Below are 21,467 nucleotides of genomic sequence, written 5' to 3'. Positions count from 1 at the left end.
TCGTCCCATCCCCACAAGCCTTTGGGAACAGTCCCTCTCCAGCTTTCTTGGAGCCCCTTCAGCTACTGGAAGGTCACTCTAAGGTCTCCTGGGAGCCTTCTCTTCTCTAGGCTGAACAACCCCAACTCTCTCAGCCTGTTGTCGTACAGGAGGTGCTCCAGCCCTTGGATCATCCTTGGAGCCTTCTCTGGACCCGTTCCAACAGCTCCATCTCCTTCTTCTGTTGAGAATTCCAGAACTGGCCCCAATCCTCCAGATGAGGTGTCCCAAGAGAGGAGTAGAGGGGCAGAATCCCCTCCGTCTTGGGCAGCCACCTATCTCTGCACTCCCTGATGGTTTAGTGGCAGATAGGAATGATTGGATTCGATGATCTAAGAGGTCTTTTCCAACCTAGTGATTCTAGGATTCTAAGAGCCCCTCCCCAGTTCTCCTGGAGCCTCTTTCAGTCTTGGAAGGCTTCATCTTTCTGCCTGGGAGAACAAAGTCAAAGCTAAGAGAAACAAAAGCAAGTCCACGGTGGGGTGGCTGTGGTCCTGCACGGCTGGACGACGTTGCTTTTCAATGGGCTTTTTTGTTTGATTTATGAAGAGGAAAACGAGACCTTTAGAAAATAGGTTAATCATCAGCTCCAAAAATGCCGGGTTAGGTTTGACTTGTGCCCAAGACACCACGATTGTGTAACTCTAGATACTTTTTCTAACTCTTGTTTTTATAAATACAAGTTTGGGAAAATTCATGCGTGGAGCTTCTTGGCTATATCAAACCTTTAACGTCTCAGCAAGGTCTTGATGTGGAAACACAGACTTGGTTGTAGGTTCTTCTCATTTTTTTTCGTGGAGAAATGAAACCGGTCATGTGTAGCATTTGGGTTTGTTTCAGCTTTTATCCAAGAGCAACAGAAGTGACACATTAACTCACTGAAACACTCAGCAAATCCAACTAATCCAGCACTGGCAGAGTCTGACCAGGGAGGTGGTGGAGTCCCCATCCCTGGAGGTGTTCAAAAGATGGGCAGATGAGGTGCTCAGGTATCTGGTTTAGTAGTGCACAGGTATGGTTGGACTCAATGAACTCACAGGTCTTTTCCAACCGAACAGTTCTGTGATTCTGTCATCTTTAAGGTTTCTTCCAACCCTTCCCTCCCACCCTGGAAGAGGACAATAAGATAATTGGAACATTGACCTCGTCCTCCATGTTCAGTGGTGGCTTTTTGGCTTGAATATGACCAATAGGTAGCTTTTACATTTCTTATTTTTTCTGAATAGAATCACAGAATCATTAAGGTTGGAACAGACCTCTAAGATCATCCTGTCCAACCGCCAGCCCAATCCCACCATGCCTACTAAACCGTGTCCTGAAGTGCCACGTCTCCACAGTTTTTGAACCCCTCCAGAGATGGAGACTCCACCACTGCCCTGGGCAGCCTCTGCCAGGGCTTCACCACTCTTCCAGTAAAGAATTTTTTCCTCCTATCTTATCTAAACCTCCCCTGGCAAACTTGAGGCCGTTTCCTCTCATCGCATCCTTTGTCACTTGGGAGAAGAACCTAGCACCCACCTCACCACAAACTCCTTTCTGAGAGCAGCAGAGAGTGATGAGGTCTCCCCTCAGCCTCCTCTTCTCCAGGATAAACAGCCCCAGGGCCCTCAGCTGCTCCCACAACCCTTGTTCTCCAGCCCCTTCCTCAGCTCTGTTCCCTTCTCCGGATGTTCTCCAGCCCCTCAAGGTCTTTCTTGGAGTGAGGGACCCAAAACTGACCCCAGGATTCGAGGTGTGGCCTCACCAGCGCTGAGTCCATGGGGACAATCCCTTCCCTGCTCCTGCTGGCCATCCCAGGGCTGATCCAAGCCAGGATGCTGGTGGCCTTCTTGGCCACCTGGGCCACTACTGGCTCATGTTCAGCTGCTGTTGACCACCACCCCCAGGTCCTTCTCCTCCAGGTGGCTTCCCAGCTGCTCTTCCCCAGCCTTCGAGCTGCACGGGGTTGGTGTGACCAAAGTGCAAGAACGAAGTTATGTGAGTTAGTGAAGATGTTGTGATGGGGGTTAAAACAGTCCCACTGTTTCTCTGGCACAGACAGAATTAATTCTTGAGTTATCCTTCCCTTATTTGGAGAGATTCAGCTTCCTGAGTGTCGTGTCCTCTAAATCAACAGCTTTTATTGAAGGGTGAGATGACTTATGCAAGGCCATTAACCTGTCAGATTCCGATAAGTAAGGTTTTTGGTGGTAGAACGAGCTGTAACTCTCTGTTCTGCCTGTGCCAATCCTGCTGTTTTGGAAAGGCTGACTGTATCTTCTCAGAGGTGTCAGTGCCCTGAATGCAGCCTCCAAACCCATAAAAACTTCCGTCACTGATACCAATATTTGTATCAAATGCATTTCCTAGAATAGAATCATAGAATGGGTTGGGTTGGAAGGGACCTCAAAGCCCATCCAGTTCCAACCCCCTACCATGGTCAGGGGCACCGCCCACTGGACCAGGTTGCTCCAAGCCCCATCCAACGTGGCCTTCAACACCTCCAGGGACGGGGCAGCCACGACTTCTCTGGGCAGCCTGGGCCAGGGCCCCCCCCACCCTTATTGTGAAGAATTTCTTCCTAATGTCTCACCTAAATCTTCCTCCTTCCAATTTAAAGCCATTTCCCCTCATCCTATCACTCCATGTCCTTGTAAAAAGTCCATCCACAGTTTTCTTGTAGACGTCCTTCACGTACTAGAAGGCTGCTATATGGTCTCCCTGCAGCCTTCTCTTCTCAGGCTGAACAACCCCAACTCAACTAGTCTCCCATTTCAACGTTGGATGGTCCTCCTACATTGCTGCCGGCTGGGAGTTCTCCTGGCAGAGAAGGACTTAGGGTGCTGGTCGATGAGAAGCTCGACATGAGCCGGCAACGTTTGCACCCAACCCAACGTTTGCACTGGGCTGCATCCAGAGCAGTGTGGCCAGCAGGGATGGAGGAGATTCTGCCCCTCTGCTCCTCTCTTGGGAGACCTCATCTGGAGGTTTGGGTCCAGTTCTGGAGTGCTCAACAGAAGGAGGACATGGAGATGTTGGAACGGGTCCAGACGAGGCTACAAGGATGGTTGGAGGGCTGGAGCACCTCCCATCCAAGGACAGACTGAGAGAGTTGGGCTTATTCAGCCTGAGAAGAGAAGGCTGCGAGGAGATCTTAGAGTGACCTTCCAGTACCTGAAAGGACGTACAAGAAAGCTGGAGAGGGAGTGTTCACAAAGTGTGTTCACAAACTCTTGTGGGGATGGGACGAGGGGCAATGGAGATAAACTGGAGAGGGGCAGATTTGGACTGGACATTAGGAAGAATTTCTTCACGATGAGGGTGGTTAGGCCTGGAAGAGGTTGCCCAGGGAAGTTGTGGCTGCGCCATCCCTGGAGGTGTTGAAGGCTACGTTGGATGGGCCTTGGGCAGCCTGATCCAGTGGGAGGTGTCCCTGCCCATGGCATGGTGGTTGGAACTGGATGATCTTTAAGGTCCCTTCCAACCCAAAATATTCTATGATTCTATGACCTTTGTTCGATTTGAGGAGGCAGCTCTGGTTGTGCCCATTTCCTTTGGAGAAGTGTTTTTTGACTCCGACGGCAGAAAAGCATCACTTCACCTCTTGAATATTAATCAGTTGATGCTTTTGCAAACCTCTCTCGATGTGTGAGCTGTTCCCTGCTGGTGCCTCCCACCGAAGGGCTGAAGGAGTATTGTGCAGCGGTATGTGTTGTCCTCCCAGCCAAGGCCATGGCATTGCTGCGGAGGCTGAGTTCAGGTGAAGGAAAGCCCTACGTGAGTACTTCCATAGAATCCCAGAATCATCGAGGTTGGAAAAGACCTTTAAGATCACTGAGTCCTGCAAACCCAACACTTCCAAGCCCACCATGAAACCATGTTCCTTAACACCACATCTCCACATCTATAAATCCCTCAGGGATGCTGACACCGCCACTTCCCTGGGCATCCTCTTCCAGTGCTTGGCAATGCTTTGGGTGAAGGGATCTTTCCTAATATCCAGCCTGAACCTCCCCTGGTGCAACTTGAGGCCATTTTGTCTCATCCTATCACTATGGAGAAGAAACCAACACCCACCTCACCACAACCTCCTTTCTGGGAGCTGCAGAGAGCGATGATGTCCCCCTCAGCCACCTCTTTTCCAGGCTAAACAGCTCCGGGTTCCTCAGCCGCTCCTCGTAACCCTTGTTCTCTGACCCTATGAGGTCTTGATAGGCAGTTCCTTCAGGAAAAAAAGCTTGTGGGTTTGATCTTGAGGGAATATTTGTGTCACGAATTTCATGGAGAGGACAGGAACTTGTTGTGAGAAACGTTCTCCAGTCCTTGCTGTTTGCAACACAAACACACGTGTTCCGAAGCTGTGATAACGGCGATATCTGAACCAGCAAACCACAAACCACGTCGGAGTCGTCGTGGGTTGTATGAAAGGAAGAAATATTTGTGCTTGTTTACTGCATACGCAACACAATTATTAAAGATAGGATTAAAAATACCTTCTGGGAACGTGAGGTTATTGTTTGAAGGCCTGGATATAGACTAAAGTGTTTAATTTTCAAAGGTGGTTTTGTTCTTTGTGTTTGTTTCTTAAGGGAAATCATGCTGGTCGGGCTCTGATTTAAGCATTTCCATAGTAACCAGCAAGAGAGTTGGGGTTGTTCCGCCTGGAGAGGAGAAGGCTCCGAGGAGACCTTATAGTGACCTTTCAGTACCTGAAGGGGCTATAAGAAAGCTGGAGAAGGACTGTTAACAAAGGCTTGTGGTGATAGGATGAGGGGCAATGGGGATAAAGTGATGAGGGGCAGATTTAGGCTTGATATAAGGAAGAATTTCTTCACCATGAGAGTGGTGAGGCCCTGGAGCAGGTTGCCCAGAGAAGATGTGGCTGCCCCATCCCTGGAGGTGTTGAAGGCCACGTTGGATGGACCTTGAGCAACCTGCTCCAGTGGGAGGTGTCCCTGCCTGTGACAGAGGGGTTGGAACTGGATGATCTTTAGGTCCCTTCCAACCCAAACTATTCTGTGACTCTATGACTAAACAGGGATTTAGTGCTTTGATAAGGAAGAAGCAGCAGAGACACACAAGCTGTGGCTCTTAAAAAGCCTGTGTGGCTACAAAGCTGCCTGGCGGCAAAGGACCTGGGGGTGTTGGTTGACACCAGGTGAACATGAGCCAGCAGTGGCTCAGGTGGCTGAGAAGGCCACCAGCATCCTGGCTTGGATCAGCCCTGGGGTGGCCACAGGAGCAGAGAAGGGCTCGGTGCTGGTGAGGCCACACCTCGACTCCTGGGTTCAGTTTTGGGTCCCTCACTCCAAGAAAGACCTTGAGGGGCTGGAGCGCATCCGGAGAAGGGAACGGAGCTGGAGAATTGGCTGGAAAACAAGGATGAGGAGAGGTGGCTGAGGGGCCTGGGACCATTTATCCTGGAGAAGAGGAGGTTGAGGAGAGACCTCCTCACTGTCTGGCATCTTGAGAAGAGAAACCATCTCATCCAAATATTAAGCATAAATTGGTGCCTTTGAGGGTGTAATCCCAGACATCTGCATGTTCTCACACTGGGACTTGGGGAAGAGGACGGGAGACCTTATCGGTGTCTACAACTGCCTGAAAGGAGGTAGTGGGGAGGTGGGTGCTGGTCTCTTCTCCCATGTAACGAGGGATGGGGTGAGAGGAAATGGCCTCAAGTTGCACCAGGGGTTTAGTTTGGATATTGGGAAACATTTCTTCACCAAAAGGGTTCTCAGGCCCTGGCAGAGACTTCACAGGGAGGTGGTGGAGTCCCCACCCTTGAACGGATTTTAAAGATGGGTAGATGAAATGCTCAGGGATCTGGTTGAGTACTGGATAGGTGTGGCTGAACTTGGTGGTCTCAAAGGTCTTTTCCAACCAAACAATTCTATCATTCTGTGAGTCGGTATTTTAATGTAATTACCACAAGGCTTTCTATGACCAAATGGCTTCCAAACCTCTTTAGAAGAACATCCATGCGTCTCGGGTACTGAGAATGCTTTGATGATGTTTTATGTTCAGACCATTTTACTGTTTGCGTTTTATGATGAGATCTTTTTGTTGGCTACTTAGAGAATTGTAATTTAGAGAATTGGGTTTCAGACATGCTTTATCGCTCGTAGAAACCTGGAGCTACTTGGTGACATTCCATGATTTAGCTGTTTGCATTCTGGCAACGTCTCAAAAGAGCAGCGAGGTGGGAACAGGGCTGCACGGTGGTGCCTTGCCAGACTTCAAGGACATCTGAGCTTAAACCTTGGCCAAGCGTGAAGGACAAAGTCCTGGTACGTGCCATGCTCAAACCAAGGAACCCTCACTCCGTCCTCGCTTCATAGCTGACTTGACTGCCACGTGTGCTTCGGTACAAACAAAGACCAAGGAAAATGATGAAAGTAACCACCAAACCAGGTGAATGCTCATCTCCTGGATGAAAGTGTCCACTTGCAGTGCAGAAAACCAGACCACATGACCCAGGAACTTCTCACTTATCAGAGAGATGAGGACAGGGCTGTTGGAGGGGCTGTTTTTCTTCCTGATTTGAACGTGGCCAGCAGGTCGAGGGAGGTGATTCTGCCCCTTTATTCCTCTCTTGGGAGACCTCATCTGGAGGATTGTGTCCATTTCTGAAATCCTCAACAGAAGAAGGAGATGGAGCTGTTGGAAGGGGTCCAGAGGAGGCTCCAAGGATCATCTGAGGGCTGGAGCACCACAGCCACCCTGCCATGGATTTGCCTTTGTTTCTTAGCTTTTACTTTGTTCTCCCAGGCAGAAAGATGAAGCCTTTCAGGACTGAAAGAGGCTCCAGGAAAGGTGGGGAGGAGCTCTTGATCAGGGAGTACAGGAATAGGTGATTCTGCCCCTCTGTTCCTCTTTTGGGAGACCTCATCTTGAGTATTGTGTCCAGTTCTGGAATCCGTAACATAAGAAGAAGATGGAGCTGTTGGAGCGGGTCCAGTGGAGGCTACAAGGACGATCTGAGGGCTGGAGCACCTCCCATCCGAGGACAGGCTGAGAGAGTTGGGCTTGTTCAGCCTGGAGAAGAGAAGGCTCCGAGGAGATCTTATAGGGACCTTCCAGTACCTGAAGGGGCTCCAAGAAAGCTGTGGAGGGACTCTTCCCAAAGGCGTGTGGTGATAGGATGAGGGGCAATGGGGATAAACTGGAGAGGTGCAGATTTAGACTAGACATAAGGAGGAATTTCTTCACCATGAGAGTGGTGATGCCCTGGAAGAGGTTGCCCAGGGAAGTTGTGGCTTCCCCATCCCTGGAGGTATTGAAGGCCACGTTGGATGGGCCCTGGGCAGCCTGATCCAGTGGGAGGTGTCCCTGCCCATGGCAGGGGGTTGAAACTGGATGATCTTTAAAGTCCCTTCCAGCCCAAACTATTCTATGATTCTTTGATTCTACAGCTTTGCCTTGCATGGACTTTCAGCAGCCAGTGAGCAGGAAGAGGAGCAGCTACAGGTTGGTTGGCAGAGAACAGCTTGAAAGATCAAACTTGCTTTGTTCCTGACCTCTTTTTAACTCCGTAAAAAGAGACAGTTATTTGTGCCAATGAAGCACTTGACTGGTAACGTGACCATCCTTTAAGCTTTAAGGGAAAGATAAGGAGAGCTTTAGTATTCTGGTCAATCCCAGAGGAAAAGAAGTCGTTGTTAGTTCCTGGGAAGAGGAGAAGCTGTCGGGTCATTTTGTTGACTTGTAGGGGTTGCCAGGAGATGTGGAGCTATGGCTGGGTAGCAGTTAATACAGGCACTCAGGGCCAGCTAAAGCCTGAGGGACTCGAAAACGCTGCCAAAGACCGGGAGAGATGGAAATGAGAGTCGGATTCATAGAATCACGTGATTGGAAAAGACCTCTTAGACCATCGAGTCCAACTATTCCTATGTGCCACTAAACCATGTCCCTGAGCACCTCATCTACCCATCTTTTAGATACCTCCAGGGATGGTGACTCAACCATGTCCCTGGGTAGTGTGTTCCAAAGATTTAGGCAGGTTTGAAACATGACAGTTTGGTTCTTGTGACTTTGGGTAAAGGCCAGGCCTGATTAGAGGTGAAAACAATTCTTCTTTAGAAGATTGTGGAGAGAAGGAATCATAGACTCATAGAATCAGTTGGGTTGGAAAGGACCATCAAGGTCATCCAGTCAAACCTCACCTCCTGCAGTGAGTAGGGACATCTTCAACCAGATTAGGTTGCTCAGAGCCCCATCTAACCTGGCCTTGAACACCTCCAGCGTAGGGGCATCCACGACTTCTCTGGTCAACCTGGGCCAGGGCCTCACCACGCTTATTGTGAAGAAATTCATCCTAATGTCGAATCTCAATCTTCTCTCTTCCAATTTAAAACCATTCCCTCTCATCCTATCACCACATGTCCCTGTAAAAAGTCCCTCCCCAGCTTTTCCAGAGCCCCTTAAGGTACAGGAAGGCCTCTATAATCTCCCCCCTCTTCTCCAGGCTGAAAAACCACTTCACTCACTCAAATTTCCATAACAACCACACCATTCCCTTCTTCTCCTTCCTAGTTAAAAGAATTGCAAATCAGGCTTTTCATCATCTCCCTCAACACCAAGAGCCACCGAACTGGCTTCACCCAACTTATCATAGAATCATGGAATGATTTGGGTTGGAAGGGACCTTAAAGATCATCCAGTTCCAACCCCCGTATGATGGGCAGGGACACCTCCCACTGGATCAGGCTGCCCAAGGCCCATCCAACGTGGCCTTCAACACCTCCAGGGATGGGGCAGCAAGGACTTCCCTGGGCAACCTGTGCCAGGGGCTCATCACCCTCATGGGGAAGAAATTCTTCTGTATGTCCGGTCTAAATCTGCCCCTCTTCAGTTTATCCCCATTGTCCCTCGTCCTATCACCGCAAGCCTTTGTGAATAGTCCCTCTCCAGCTTTCTTGTAGGCGTGGTGGATCCCTCTTGCCCTTTAAATAGTGGTGTTTTAGTAGCGCTCTTCCGGTCCTTTGGATTTTATCCAGTATTCAGAAAACACTTAAATCAAAACGCAGCAGGTTAACCGTCTCTCTGGCTGATTAATTTAGGATTCCCAGGTGCTAATTGCCTGCAATTGCTGATTTTAAGTGTTTTTCCTAGATATCTAACATCTTCTCATCACCGTTGGTCTGGAAAGCAGCTCATCCTTCATGTATGATACAAGCGTGTCATAAAATTATAGAATCATAGAATGGTTTGGGGAGGAAGGGTCCTCCAAGATCATCCAATTCCAACTCCCTGCCATGGGCAGGGACACGTCCCATTGGATCAGGGATCCGTCCTGGGACCGGTGCTATTTAATTTCTTCATCAGTGATATTGATGGAGAGATCGAGGGCAACCTCAGCAAGTTTGCAGATGACACCAGGCTGGGTGGTGAGGTTGTCTCACCAGAAGGGTGGGATGGCATCCAGAAGGACATGGACAGGCTGGAGAAGTGGGGCTGCGAGAACCTCATGAGGTTCAACAAGGCCAAGGGCAAGGTCCTACCCCTGGGTCGGGGCAATCCCTGGTTTCAGTACCCAATGAGGGGTGATGGGATTGAGAGCAGCACTGAGGAGAAGGACTTGGGGTGCTGGGGAGGAGAAGCTTGACATGAGCCGGCAATGTGCGCTCCCAGCCCAGAAATCAACCGTGTCCTGGGCTGCATCCAAAGCAGTGTGGCCAGCAGGGAGGGAGGGGAGCCTCCAAGGTCTTCTTGGAGCCTTCTCTTCTCCAGGCTGAACAACCCCAACTCTTTGGGAGTTTTACTTTTGGAGTGTCTCCTTCCAGAGATAGAAGAATGGGAATGACTTTCATAGAATCATAGAATCACTAGGTTGCAAAAGACCTTTGAGATCATCAGTTCCAAGTGTACCTGTCCACTACTAAACCAGATCGCTGAGCACCTCATCTACCTGGCTTTTAAACACCTCCAGAGATGGAGACTCCACCACTTCCCTGGGCAGCCTCTGCCAGTTCTTGAGAACCCTTTCTGTGAAGTAATTTTTCCTGATGTCCAATCTAAACTTCCCATGATGCAGCTTAAGGCCCTTCCCTCTTGTCCTGTCACCTGGGAGAGGAGACCAACACCCACTTTTCTATAACCTCCTTCTAGGTAGTTGTAGAGAGCGATGAGGTTTCCCCTCAGCCTCTTCTCTAGGCTAAATAACCCCAGGTTCCTCAGGTGCTCCTCATAACCGTTGTTCTCCAGCCCCTTCCCCAGCTCTGATCCCTTCTCTGGACACACTCCAGGACCATAATGTCTTTCTTATAGTGAGGGGTCCAAAAGTGAACCCAGAATTCGAGGTGTGGCCTCACCAGTGCTGAGTACAAGAGCAGGACTTTGTTTGGAGGTCCTTGGTGAACGGTTGTCACCTTGTGTTTGTGTCTCCAATCAAGACTTACAGCTAATAATAAACACGGGCTGCCTTGAAAAGAGGAATCGCCAGAGCGAGAGTAGAACGGAAAAAGGGTTATTTTCGTCTCCCTTTGTGAAATTAAGGTTTGAAATGTGAGAAAATGAACCGAAAAGTAGTGAGAGTTGAATTGTTGCTGCGCACCTGTGGGAAGTGGCCACCAGCGAGCAAGGAGAAATGCCTTAAAATGCTGAATTTAGGGCAAATGCTGTTTTGGGGAGGAAGACTTCCTTTCCTGAGTTAAGAAACGAAAGTTGTGACACAACCGTGAGCAGAAATACTTGAAGAGGATGATGAAGGGGCAGATCTTAAGGCGAAAATTGAGATCAAAGTGGAGAACCCCACGACACCATTTCTGCCCCTCTGTTCCTCTCTTGGGAGACTTCATCTGGAGGATTGGGGCCAATCCTCAACAGAAGAAGGAGATGGAGCTGTTGGAACAGGTCCAGAGGAGGCTACAAAGATGGTCATAAGGCTGGAGCACCTTCCATCCAAGGACAGGCTGAGAGAGTTGGGGTTGTTCAGTCTGGAGAAGAGAAGGCTCCGAGGAGATCTTACAGCGACCTTCCAGTAGCTGAAGGGGCTCCAAGAAAGCTGGAGAGGGACTGTTCCCAAAGGCTTGTGGTGATAGGATGAGGGGGAATGGGTCTAAACTGGAGAGGGGCAGATTTAGACTGGACATAAGGAGATATTTCTTCACCATGAAGGTGGTGAGGCCCTGGAACAGGTTGCCCAGGGAAGTTGTGGCTTCCCCATCCCTGGAGGTGTTGAAGGCCACGTTGGATGGGCCCTGGGCAGCCTGATCCAGTGGGAGGTTTCCCTGCCCATGACAGGGGTTGGAACTGGATGATCTTTAAGCTCCCTTCCAACCCAAACTATTCTATGATTCTATGAAACACATCAAGAAGTCCTTTGAAGCAGCTGCAGTTCATATGTATATTTAGAAACCCGTGACGACTCCCATCCCAAGCAAGTGGCTTTCTTCTTCTGACTTAGCCTTTTTTCAGCTCGCGTGAGTTCAAGCGCTTAAAGACAGCACAGGAAGCTCTTGTGGTAAGCTGTGGGTTGGGAACGTGTGCCGGGGGAGAGAAGGCAACGCAGCTTGCCTGGAAAAACAAGCACGAAGCTCATCAATCAAAGTGGCTCAGTGCTCCTCTTCTGCTGCATCCATCAAATATCGCTTTAGAACCTTCTTGTTTGGCGAGTTGGTGAGGAGCTCTCTCTTTGCAGAGCTGTGAATGTTCCCGATGCTGCCGGAGGTTGATGGCCTTTTCGCTACGCATCACCTCTGCCTTGTGGCTGGAGGTTTTCGTCACTGCTAATGAAACCGAAATCTTCTTTACGGAGTGTTTTGCAAGCAGGGAACCAGCATTAATTTCTCTTGCTGGGGGTGGGGTGGGGGAAGTGTGACTTCAGACGTGTTTCAGACCTCATTTGTGTTCTGCTCACACGCTGGTGTGTCTGGTGGATCCTGATGATGGCAAGGAATGGAATTTAGAGGGCGAGAACAGGTTGGAAATGGTTACCTACAGTCACCGTCTCCTCGAAGTGTTTTTCAGTCCTCATTATCCCATAGTCCCTTCCACTGAAACACATGAGGAACAGTATCTTGTTCCTCTCAGCTCAGGACATCCCTAGGGAGACTCTTGTACCCACTGTGATGTTGACCAAGGGCAGCACACCTGCTCTGCAACATCCAAGAAGGCTCTGTGAGGAGAGAAAAAGTCCTTGGTTGAAGGCACTGTGGGACTTGTTGGAGGGAGTTGCATTTGCTGGTGCTGTGCTTGATTTTTCAGGGAATATCATAGAATCATAGAATGAGTTGGGTTGGAAGGGACCTCAAAGCCCATCCAGTTCCACCCCCTGCCATGGGCAGGGACACCTCCCACTGGATCAGGTTGCTCCAAGGCCCATCCAACCTGGCCTTCAACACCTCCAGGGACGGGGCAGCCACCACGTCTCTGGGCAACCTGGGCCAGGGCCTCCTTACCCTCATGGTGAAGAGTTTCTTCCCAATGTCTCATCTAAATCTTCTCCCTTCCAGTTTAAAACTATTCAACCTTGTCCTATCAGTCCAGGCCTTTGTAAAAAGTCCCTCCCCAGCTTTTCTGGAGCCCCTTTCAGTCCTCGAAGCTGCTCAAGTCCTTCTCCTCGGGGCTGTATGTGATATGCATGTGATAAGCAGAGATGCATGTGATAAGGAAGCTGTTCATCAGGGAAACCATCCCGGTCTTTTCGTAAGTTAGGAATAAGGCTTAGATGGTACATAATTTTGGTATCCTGACTTTGACCATTAGATATTTGGACTCTCCAGTGAAGCAAGTGACCAATCCAAGTGATTTCTGATCTGAAAGTGGTTCTGGTCTTGTTATAACCAATTTTTGTTTGCACTGTTCTGAGGAAACATGAGAACCAATTTCAGGGTTGAAAAAATGACTTTGAGCAGACCGACGGGAGGGCTTTGTCTCTTTGAACTGGGTGAAAAGGTCTGGTTGCCTCTGTAGTGTGGTGCAAAGATGCTTCTTAAAGATAGCTTCTCTGGTCTCTGAGCTGTTCATGTGGAAAGATAGGTGAGTGTTGGCTCAGCAGCTCCCGTTTGTGGGTTTGTGGCAAAGGGGATCATAGAATTAGAGAATGGTTTGAGTTGAAAGAAAACTCAAACCCATCCAGTTCCAACCTCCTGCCATGGGCAGGGACACCTCCCATTGGATCAGGTAGCTCCAAGCCCCATCCAACCTGGCCTTCAACACCTCCAGGGATGGGGCAGCAAGGACTTCCCTGGGCAAGCTGTCCCAGGGCCTCACCACTCTCATGGTGAAGAAATTCCTCCTTATGTCTAGTCTAAATCTGCCCCTCTCCAGTTTATACCCCTTCCTCCTCGTCTTATCCCTCCATGCCTTTGTAAAAAGTCCCTCGCCAGTTTTCTTGGAGCCCTTTCAGGTACTGGAAGGTCACTATAAGGTCTCCTCGTAGCCTTCTTCAGGCTGAACAACCCCAACTCTCTCAACCTATCAGAGCTGTCAGAACCAGATATTACAAATGCTGTGTATTTATTACTGGGAAACTTAGAATCATAGAATCATTTGGATGGAAAAGACCTTTGAGATTATCAAGTCCAGCCATACTTGTCCACTTTTAAACTGCATCCCTGAGCATCTCATCTGTCTAGTCTCATCTACCTCCTGGGATGGGGACTCCTGGGCAGCTTCTGCCAGGGCCTGAGGACCCTTTCCAGGAAGAAATTTTTCCTGATGTCCAATCTGAACCTGCCCTGGTGCAGCTTGAGACCATTCCCTCTCATCCCATCACCTGTAACTGGGGAGAAGAGACCAACACCCACCTCACCACAACCTCCTTTCAGGCAGTTGTATGGAGTGATGAGGTCTCCCCTCAGCCTCCTTTTCTCCAGGCTAAACAACCCAATGTCCCTCAACCACCTCTTATAACCCTTGTTCTCCAACCCTTTCCCCACCTCCGTTCCCTTCTCCAGATGCGCTGCAGCCCCTCAATGTCCTTCTTGGAGTGAGGGACCCAAAACTGCACCCAGATTCGAGGGGCCTCTTGGCTAATGCTCCTCCTGGAACCGGCAACTCTGAAGGAATAAAAACTTGATCTGATGTCTGCTCATGATGCCACATTTTCCTTCTCATTTGGAGGATGGTGGGGGAGTAAAAGCAGAAAAGCAACAGCTTCCATGGAAGTTGTTTGTCCCTAGAACAATAAACTTGGCGGAATGAGGGCAGATGTGGGTGCTGCGAAGCATTGAGCGATTGAATGACACAAGTTAATCGGTGTGAGAAGCAAACAAACGCCTTTCCCACCCATTATTGTAAACATTCACTATTTCTGCCTGGGTAATAAATACAATTGGTAGTTTGACTAATAAACGGTTTGTGTCAGCGTCTGGGTGATGAGGAGCCGAGGCTCTTTATATCCTGCTACAGAGAAATGTGATTTAGGATGCTGCGTGTTGTTTCTGGAGCTGGAGTCCTCTGTGCAGTTCTGGAATCTTCACCATAAGAAGGAGATGGAGATGTTGGAACGGGTCCAGAGGAGGCTCCAAGGATGATCCGAGGGCTGGAGAACCTCCCATCTGAGGACAGGCTGAGAGAGTTGGGGTTGTTCAGCCTGGAGAAGAGAAGGCTTCGAGGAGATCTTATAGGGACCTTCCAGTACCTGAAGGGGCTCCAAGAAAGCTGTGGAGGGACTGATCCCAAAGGCGTGTGGTGATAGGATGAGGGGCAATGGGTCTAAACTGGAGAGGGACAGATTTAGACTGGACATAATGAGGAATTTCTTCACCATGAGAGTGGTGATGCCCTGGAAGAGGTTGCCCAGGGAAGTTGTGGCTGCCCCATCCCTGGAGGTGTTGAAGGCCACGTTGGATGGGCCTTGGGCAGCCTGATCCAGTGGGAGGTGTCCCTGCCCATGGCAGGGGATTGAAACTGGATGATCTTTAAAGTCCCTTCCAACCGAAACTATTCTATGATTCTATCATTCTAAGATTCTACGATTCTGTGCTTCTACCCTTGGTTGTGCTGATCGTGGCTTGGTTTCTCTCTGCTTGGTTCCTATCCTCTTAAAACATCCGACATGATTAATTAGGAGAAAGGAGTGCAGCCAAAGAAGTGTGACTATTGGGTGAGGGAGGGGATTCTGCCCCTCTACACTGCTCTGGTGAGACATCCCCCTTGGAGTCCTGTGTCCAGTTTTGGAGTCCTCAGCACAGGAAGGACATGGATCTGTTGGAACGAGTCCAGAGGATACCACTGAGATATGGTCCAAGGGCTGGACCGTCCTAATGTCTTGTCTAAATATTCCACCTTCACATTGAAAGTCGTTCCCCCTCGTTCTCGCTCCAGGCCCTTGTAAAAAGTCCCTCCCCAGCTTTCCTGGAGCCCCTTTCAGTACTGGAAGCTGCTCTAAGGTCTCCCTGCAGCCTTCTCTTCTCCAGATGAACAACCCCAACTCTCTCAGCCAGACGTCATACCGGAGCAGGAGGTGCTCCAGCCCTCACATCATCTCCATGGCCTCCTCCGGACCTGTTCCAACACATCCATGTTTTTACTGAGGACTCCAGAACTGGATCCAGGACTCCAGTTGGGTTCTCACCAGAGCAGAGGGTCAGAATCCACTCCCTCCCTGCTGGTCCCACTGCTTTGCATGCAGCCCAGGACATGGTTGGTTTCTGGGCTGGGAGCACCCATTGCCGGTTCATGTTGAGCTTCTCAACCTCCAGCACTCCAAGTTTTTCTCCTCAGGGCTGTTCTCAATCATGTTGTTCCCCATCCTGTATTGAATCTGCAGGTTGCCCTGACCCAGGTGTAGAACCATGCACCTGACCTTGTTGAACCTCATGAGGTTCTCCCAGCCCCACCTCTCCAGCCTGTCCAGGTCCCTCTGGATGCCATCCCTTCCTTCTGATGGGACAACTGCACCACTCAGCTTGGTGTCATCTGTAATCTTGCTGAGGGTGCTCTCAATCGCTCTGTCTACATCATTGACGAAGATATTAAACAGCACTGGTCCCAGTATGGATTTACCTCGCCCTTATTTTTCTGTCCAAGCTGAATCCTAAAGGGAGAAACCAATCTTAATTTAAAGGTGTTTTAATATAAAAGTAATCTTAGACTGTGCATTTCTGTGCCCTCTGGAAGGGTTATTGGGGCCAAGAATTGACAGATCCACTTCTTCTTTCAGAATAAGGACCTCGGCGAACCTGAGAACAAGCAGTTCAGAGAAGATGACGAAGAGGAGACCGTCAAGCACAAGTAATTATTTATTTATTCCCACTTGTCTCTCTTGTGCTTCTTGCTCACGTGCTGCTCATTAGGATCTTTCCTTGGCTTCTAACGTGCAATCTGGTTTTATTTTTAGAGTCAATTTGATCTCGTGGTGGAAATGATCCGAGATGGGGGAAGAGAGGAGAAGGCTGGGGAGGACTTGAGGTGTTTTAGGTGGTAGAGAGGAGAAGGTGGTGCCGTGAGGCGCATTTAGGCTCAGAGAAGTGGTGGCTGCCCCGTCCCTGGAGGTATTGAAGGCCAGGTTGGATGGGGCTCGGAGCCCCTGATCCAGTGGGAGGTGTCCTGTGGTAGGGGGATTGGAACTGGTTGGGCTTTCAGTAGAGGATGCCCCATTCCTGGAGATGCTCAAAACCAGGCTAGATGAAGCTTTGAGCAACCTGATCCAGTGGGAAGTGTCCCGTGGCAGGTGTTTGGAACTGGATGATCTTCAAGGTCCGTTCCAACCCAAACCGTTCTATGATTCTATGAATTTAGCAGCCAGTGCCACATCGCTGTCCCCTGCAGATGTGTTATTTAAAGTATGGATTAGGGAGGCTCTGTAGAGGGATCTGGACAGGTTGGATCCATGGACTGAGGCCAACAGGATGATGTTCAACAAAGCGAAGTGCTGGGCTACTTGGGCCACAAGAGCCCCATGCAGCACTCTAGGCTTGTGGAAGAATGGTTGGAAAGCTGTCTGGTGGGGAAGAACCTCGGGATTCTTGTTGACGGCAGCTCAATATGAGTCAGTCGTGTGCCCAGGTGGCCAAGAAGGCAAATGATATCTTGGCCCGTATCAGAAGCAGCATGGCCAGCAGGAGCAGGGAAGGGATTGTGCCCCTGGACATGGTGTTGGTGAGGCCACACCTCAAATCCTGGGGTCAGTTTTGGGCCCCTCACTCCAAGAAGGACCTTGAGGGGCTGGAGCGCGTCTGAAGAAGGGGGTGGAGCTGGGGAAGGGGCTGGAGAACAAGGGTTATGAGGAGCAGCTGAGGGACCTGGGGCTGTTTATCCTGGAGAAGAGGAGGTTGACGGGAGACCTCATCACTGTCTACAACTGCCTGAAAGGAGGCTGTGGTGAGGTGGGTGTTGGTCTCTTCTCCCAAGGAACAAGGGGTGGCACAAGAGGGATGATCTGTGCCAGGAGAGGTTTGGACTGGGTATTAGGGAAAATTTCTTCCTGGAAAGGGTTCTCAGACCGTGGCAGAAGCTGCCCAGGGAGGTGGTGGTGTCCCCATCCCTGGAGGGGTTTAAAAGCCGTGCAGATGAGGTGCTCAGTGATCTGGTTGAGTAGTGGACAGGTATGGTTGAACTTGATAAAGGTCTTTTTCAACCCAGTGATTTTAAGATTCTATGATTCATTTTTCCATGCCTGGAGGTCTGCAGGGAACACGTGATTCTTTAAGTGCAGCCACCGCTGTTCTCTCTTGTCACCGGAAAATGTGAGCACAAAACTCTCCAAGGCAGGGTGTCACACCTGGCAGGACCAGATGACTGTGTAGTTGGTTTCCTGCTGGTAAAAACACCATCAGGTCTCCTTTGGAGACAACAGGGGGTGAAGTTGGGTTTGAAGATACACGATATGACCTTTTTGTTGTTGCTTTACTGGCTTGAAAGCTCCTCTGTGGGGGGTGAGCATGAGAGATGCTGCTGCTGAGGACGTGTGTTCTACTGAGACAATAGAATTAAATCCTCACTGCTTCTTGGGACTAAGATGGAGAAAACACATCTCTCCCTTTAAGGACAGGATGTCATCCAGAGGGACCTGGAAACACAGGAGAAGTGGGGCTGTGAGAACCTCATGAGGTTCAAACAACGCCAAGTGCAAGGTCCTGTACCTGGGTTGGGGCAATCCCTGGTTTCAGTACACAGTGGGGGATGATGGGATTGAGAGCAGCGCTGAGGAGAAGGACTTGGGGTGCTGGGGAGGAGAAGCTTCACAGGAGTCGGCAACGTGTGCTCCCAGCCCAGAGACCAACCGTGTCCTGGGCTGCATCCAGAGCAGTGTGGCCAGCAGGGAGGGAGGGGATTCTGACCCTCTATTCCTCTCTTGGGAGACCTCATCTGGAGGATTGGGTCCAGTTCTGGAGTGCTTAACAGAAGGAGGAGATGGAGATGTTGGAACAGGTCCGAGGAGGCTACAAAGGTGATCAGAGGGCCGAAGACAGGCTGAGAGAGTTGGGGTTGTTCAGCCTGGAAAAGAGAAGGCTCCGAGGAGGTCTTATAGGGACCTTCCAGTACCTGAAGGGGCTCCAAGAAAGCTGCGGAGGGGCTGTTCCCAAAGGCTTGTGGTGATAGGACGAGGGGCAACGAGGATAAACTGGAAAGGGGCAGATTTAGACTGGACGTTAGGAAGAATTTCTTCATGATGAGGGTGGTGAGGCCCTGGAAGAGGTTGCCCAGGGAAGTTGTGGCGACCCCATCCCTGGAGGTGTTGAAGGCCACATTGGATGGGCCTTGGATCCCCCTGATCCAGTGGGAGGTGTCCCTGCCCATGGAGGGGGTTGGAACTGGATGATCTTTAAGATCCCTTCCAACCCAAACTATTCCATGATTCTATGTTTCTGTGATTCTATGATTCTTGAGAAGAGCCTGCCTGGATTTAGGTATGGCAATGGTTCTTGAGAACCATCACTGAAGCTGAACTATCTTTGTAGGCGCCGTGGTTGGATTTCGTGCTGGAAGAGGCCTGAGCTCTGGGCTGAGGCTGAAACAGGAGCTTGAGATCTTGGATGTGATGGTGAATAATGCATAAACAGCTCTCACTTTCCAGCCCTGCCACTCGATACGCTGTGTGGGGAGGTGCTGCTGCGTGTGGTGGCCCACTGATAAGGAGCATCAAGCCTGGGCTGTCTTGAGCTGGCATCGTTGGGCTGGCAGTGCTGCGCTCAATTGCTCCACTAAATCTCTGAAAACCATCTTTTTTTCCTACTCCAACTCACTTTCAGGCTGGGATTTGCTTCTTTTTAACCCCTGCTGAGCAGCCTAGAGCGTGTCCGAGGGGATATGATTTCTTACCCACTCTTTGGCGTCGCTGCTGTCAAGTTGGCAACTCACTTTTTCCACGCATGCTTGTTTGTGAGCTCTCGTCTTGGGGGAGGTTCAGCAAAAGTCATGGAATCATAGATTAGTTTGGGTTCAAAGGGACCTTAAAGATGATCTAGTTCCAACCCTGCTGCCATGGACAGGGACATCTCCCACTGGATCATGCTGCCCAAAGCCCCATCCAACGTGGCCTTCAACACCTCCAGGGATGGGGCAGCCATAGCTTCCCTGGGGGAGGCTGTTCCAGGGCCTCAGCACCCTCCTGGTGAAGAAATTCCTCCTTATATCAAGCCTAAATCTGCCCCTCTCCAGTTTATGCTCATTGCCCCTTGTTCACAAGCTTTTGTGAACAGTCCTTCCCCAGCTTTCTTGTAGCCCATCACCCAGGTACCTGCCTGTGGGTGATGCTCTTGAAGCTCTGCTGAGCTAATTTACATGTAGAGAACAAAGGTGTTGAGTGGGAGCTCCTGCCTCCAGCCACCTCTCTGTTGATCTGTGAAACCCAGAATCCTAGAACCATAGAAATGTTCGGGTTGGAAGGAACCTCAAAACCCATCCGTTTCCACCCCCCTGCCATGGACAGGGACATCTCCCACTGGATCCTGTTGCTCCAAGCCCCATCCAACCTGGCCTTCAACACCTCCAGGGATGGGGCAGCCACCACTTCTCTGGGCAACCGGTTCCAGGGCCTCCCCACCCTCATTCTGAAGTAGTTCTTCCTAATGTCTAATCTATACCTTCTCCTTCCAATTTAAAGCCATTCCCCCTTGTCATATCACTCCAGGCCCTTGGAAAAAGTCCTTCCCCAGCTTTCCTGGAGCCCCTTTCAGAACTGGAAGCTGCTCTAAGATCTCCCTGCAGCCTTCTCTTCCCCAGGCTGAAGAAGCTCAACTCTCTCTGCCTGTCCTCATAGCAGAGGTGCTCCAGCCCTCACATCATCTCCATGGCCTCCATTGGGCTCGTTCCAACAGTTCTAGCTCCATCTTCTGTTGGGGATTCCAGACCTGGACACGGGACTCCAGATGAGGTCTCCCCAGAGCAGAGGGGCAGAATACCCTCCCTCACCCTGCTGGGCACGCTGCTGTAGGTGCAAGTCAGGACACGGTTGGTTTCTGGGCTGGGAGTACACCTTGCCAGCTTATTTGGAGCTTCTCCTCCCCAGCACCCCAAGTGCTTCTCCTCAGGGCTGCTCTGAATCTCATCATCCTCCAGCCTGGATTGAACCCGGGGATTGCCCCAATCCAGGTGTAGGACCTTGCCCTTGGCCTTGTTGAACCTCATGAGGTTCTCGCAGCCCCACTTCTCCAGCCTGTCCATGTCCTTCTGGATGCCATCCCACCCTTCTGGTGAGACAACCTCACCACCCAGCCTGGTGTCATCTGCAAACTTGCAGAGAGTGCTCTCGGTCTCACTGTCTGTGTCATCAATGAAAATATTAAACTGCCCCAACCCAGGTGTCGGACCTTGCACTTGGCCTTGTTGAACCTCATGAGGTCTTCTCATGAAGGCTGACATGGTTGACAGCCGACTGAACATGAGCCAGCAGTGTGCCCAGGTGGCCAAGAAGGCCAATGGCATCTTAGTTTGGATCAGAAACGGTGTGACCAGCAGGTCCAGGGAGGTTATTCCCCCTCTGTACTCGGCACTGGTGAGACCGCACCTTGAGTACTGTGTTCAGTTCTGGGCCCCTCACCACAAGAAGGATGTTGAGGCTCTGGAGTGTGTCCAGAGAAGAGCAACGAAGCTGGTGGGGAGCTGGAGAACATCTGATGAGGAGCGGCTGAGAGAGCTGGGGGTGTTTAGGCTGGAGAAGAGGAGGCTGAGGGGAGACCTTATTACTCTCTACAACTGCCTGAAAGGAGGTTGTGGAGAGGAGGGTGTTGGGCTCTTCTCCCAAGTGAGAGAGGACAGGACAAGGAGGAATGGCCTGAAGCTCCGCCGGGGAGGTTCAGGTTGGATATCAGAAATTAATTCTTCTCGGAAAGAGTCATCGGGCACTGGAACAGCTGTCCAGGGAGGTGGTCGAGTCGCCTTCCCTGGAGGTGTTTAAGGAACATGTGGATGAAGTGCTTAGGGACATGTTTAAGGGAGTGTTAGGAATGGTTGGACACGATGACCCAGTGGGTCCTTTCCAACCTGGTGACTCTATGAATATTCTATGATTCTCCTGAAAGACATGAGAGCGATGCCTATGGGAAGGCAGCTTTTGG

The 21,467-nt window shown here is 50.4% G+C and overlaps 1 protein-coding gene across 2 annotated transcripts in view; it reads left to right on the top strand.

Annotated features, from left to right (window-relative positions):
* CCDC12 (coiled-coil domain containing 12) overlaps positions 1-21,467 on the top strand; it is a 66,536-nt gene that overhangs the window by 27,532 nt on the left and 17,537 nt on the right. For both annotated transcript variants that reach the window (XM_054059885.1, XM_054059884.1), the window contains exon 2: positions 16,130-16,200. In XM_054059885.1, the coding sequence (XP_053915860.1) occupies positions 16,130-16,200 (71 nt within the window). The remainder of the gene's footprint in view (positions 1-16,129; positions 16,201-21,467) is intronic.

The sequence above is a fragment of the Cuculus canorus genome, chromosome 2, assembly GCF_017976375.1.
Source record: "Cuculus canorus isolate bCucCan1 chromosome 2, bCucCan1.pri, whole genome shotgun sequence".
NCBI lineage: Eukaryota > Metazoa > Chordata > Aves > Cuculiformes > Cuculidae > Cuculus > Cuculus canorus.
This window is presented reverse-complemented; position numbering and strand designations above follow the sequence as displayed.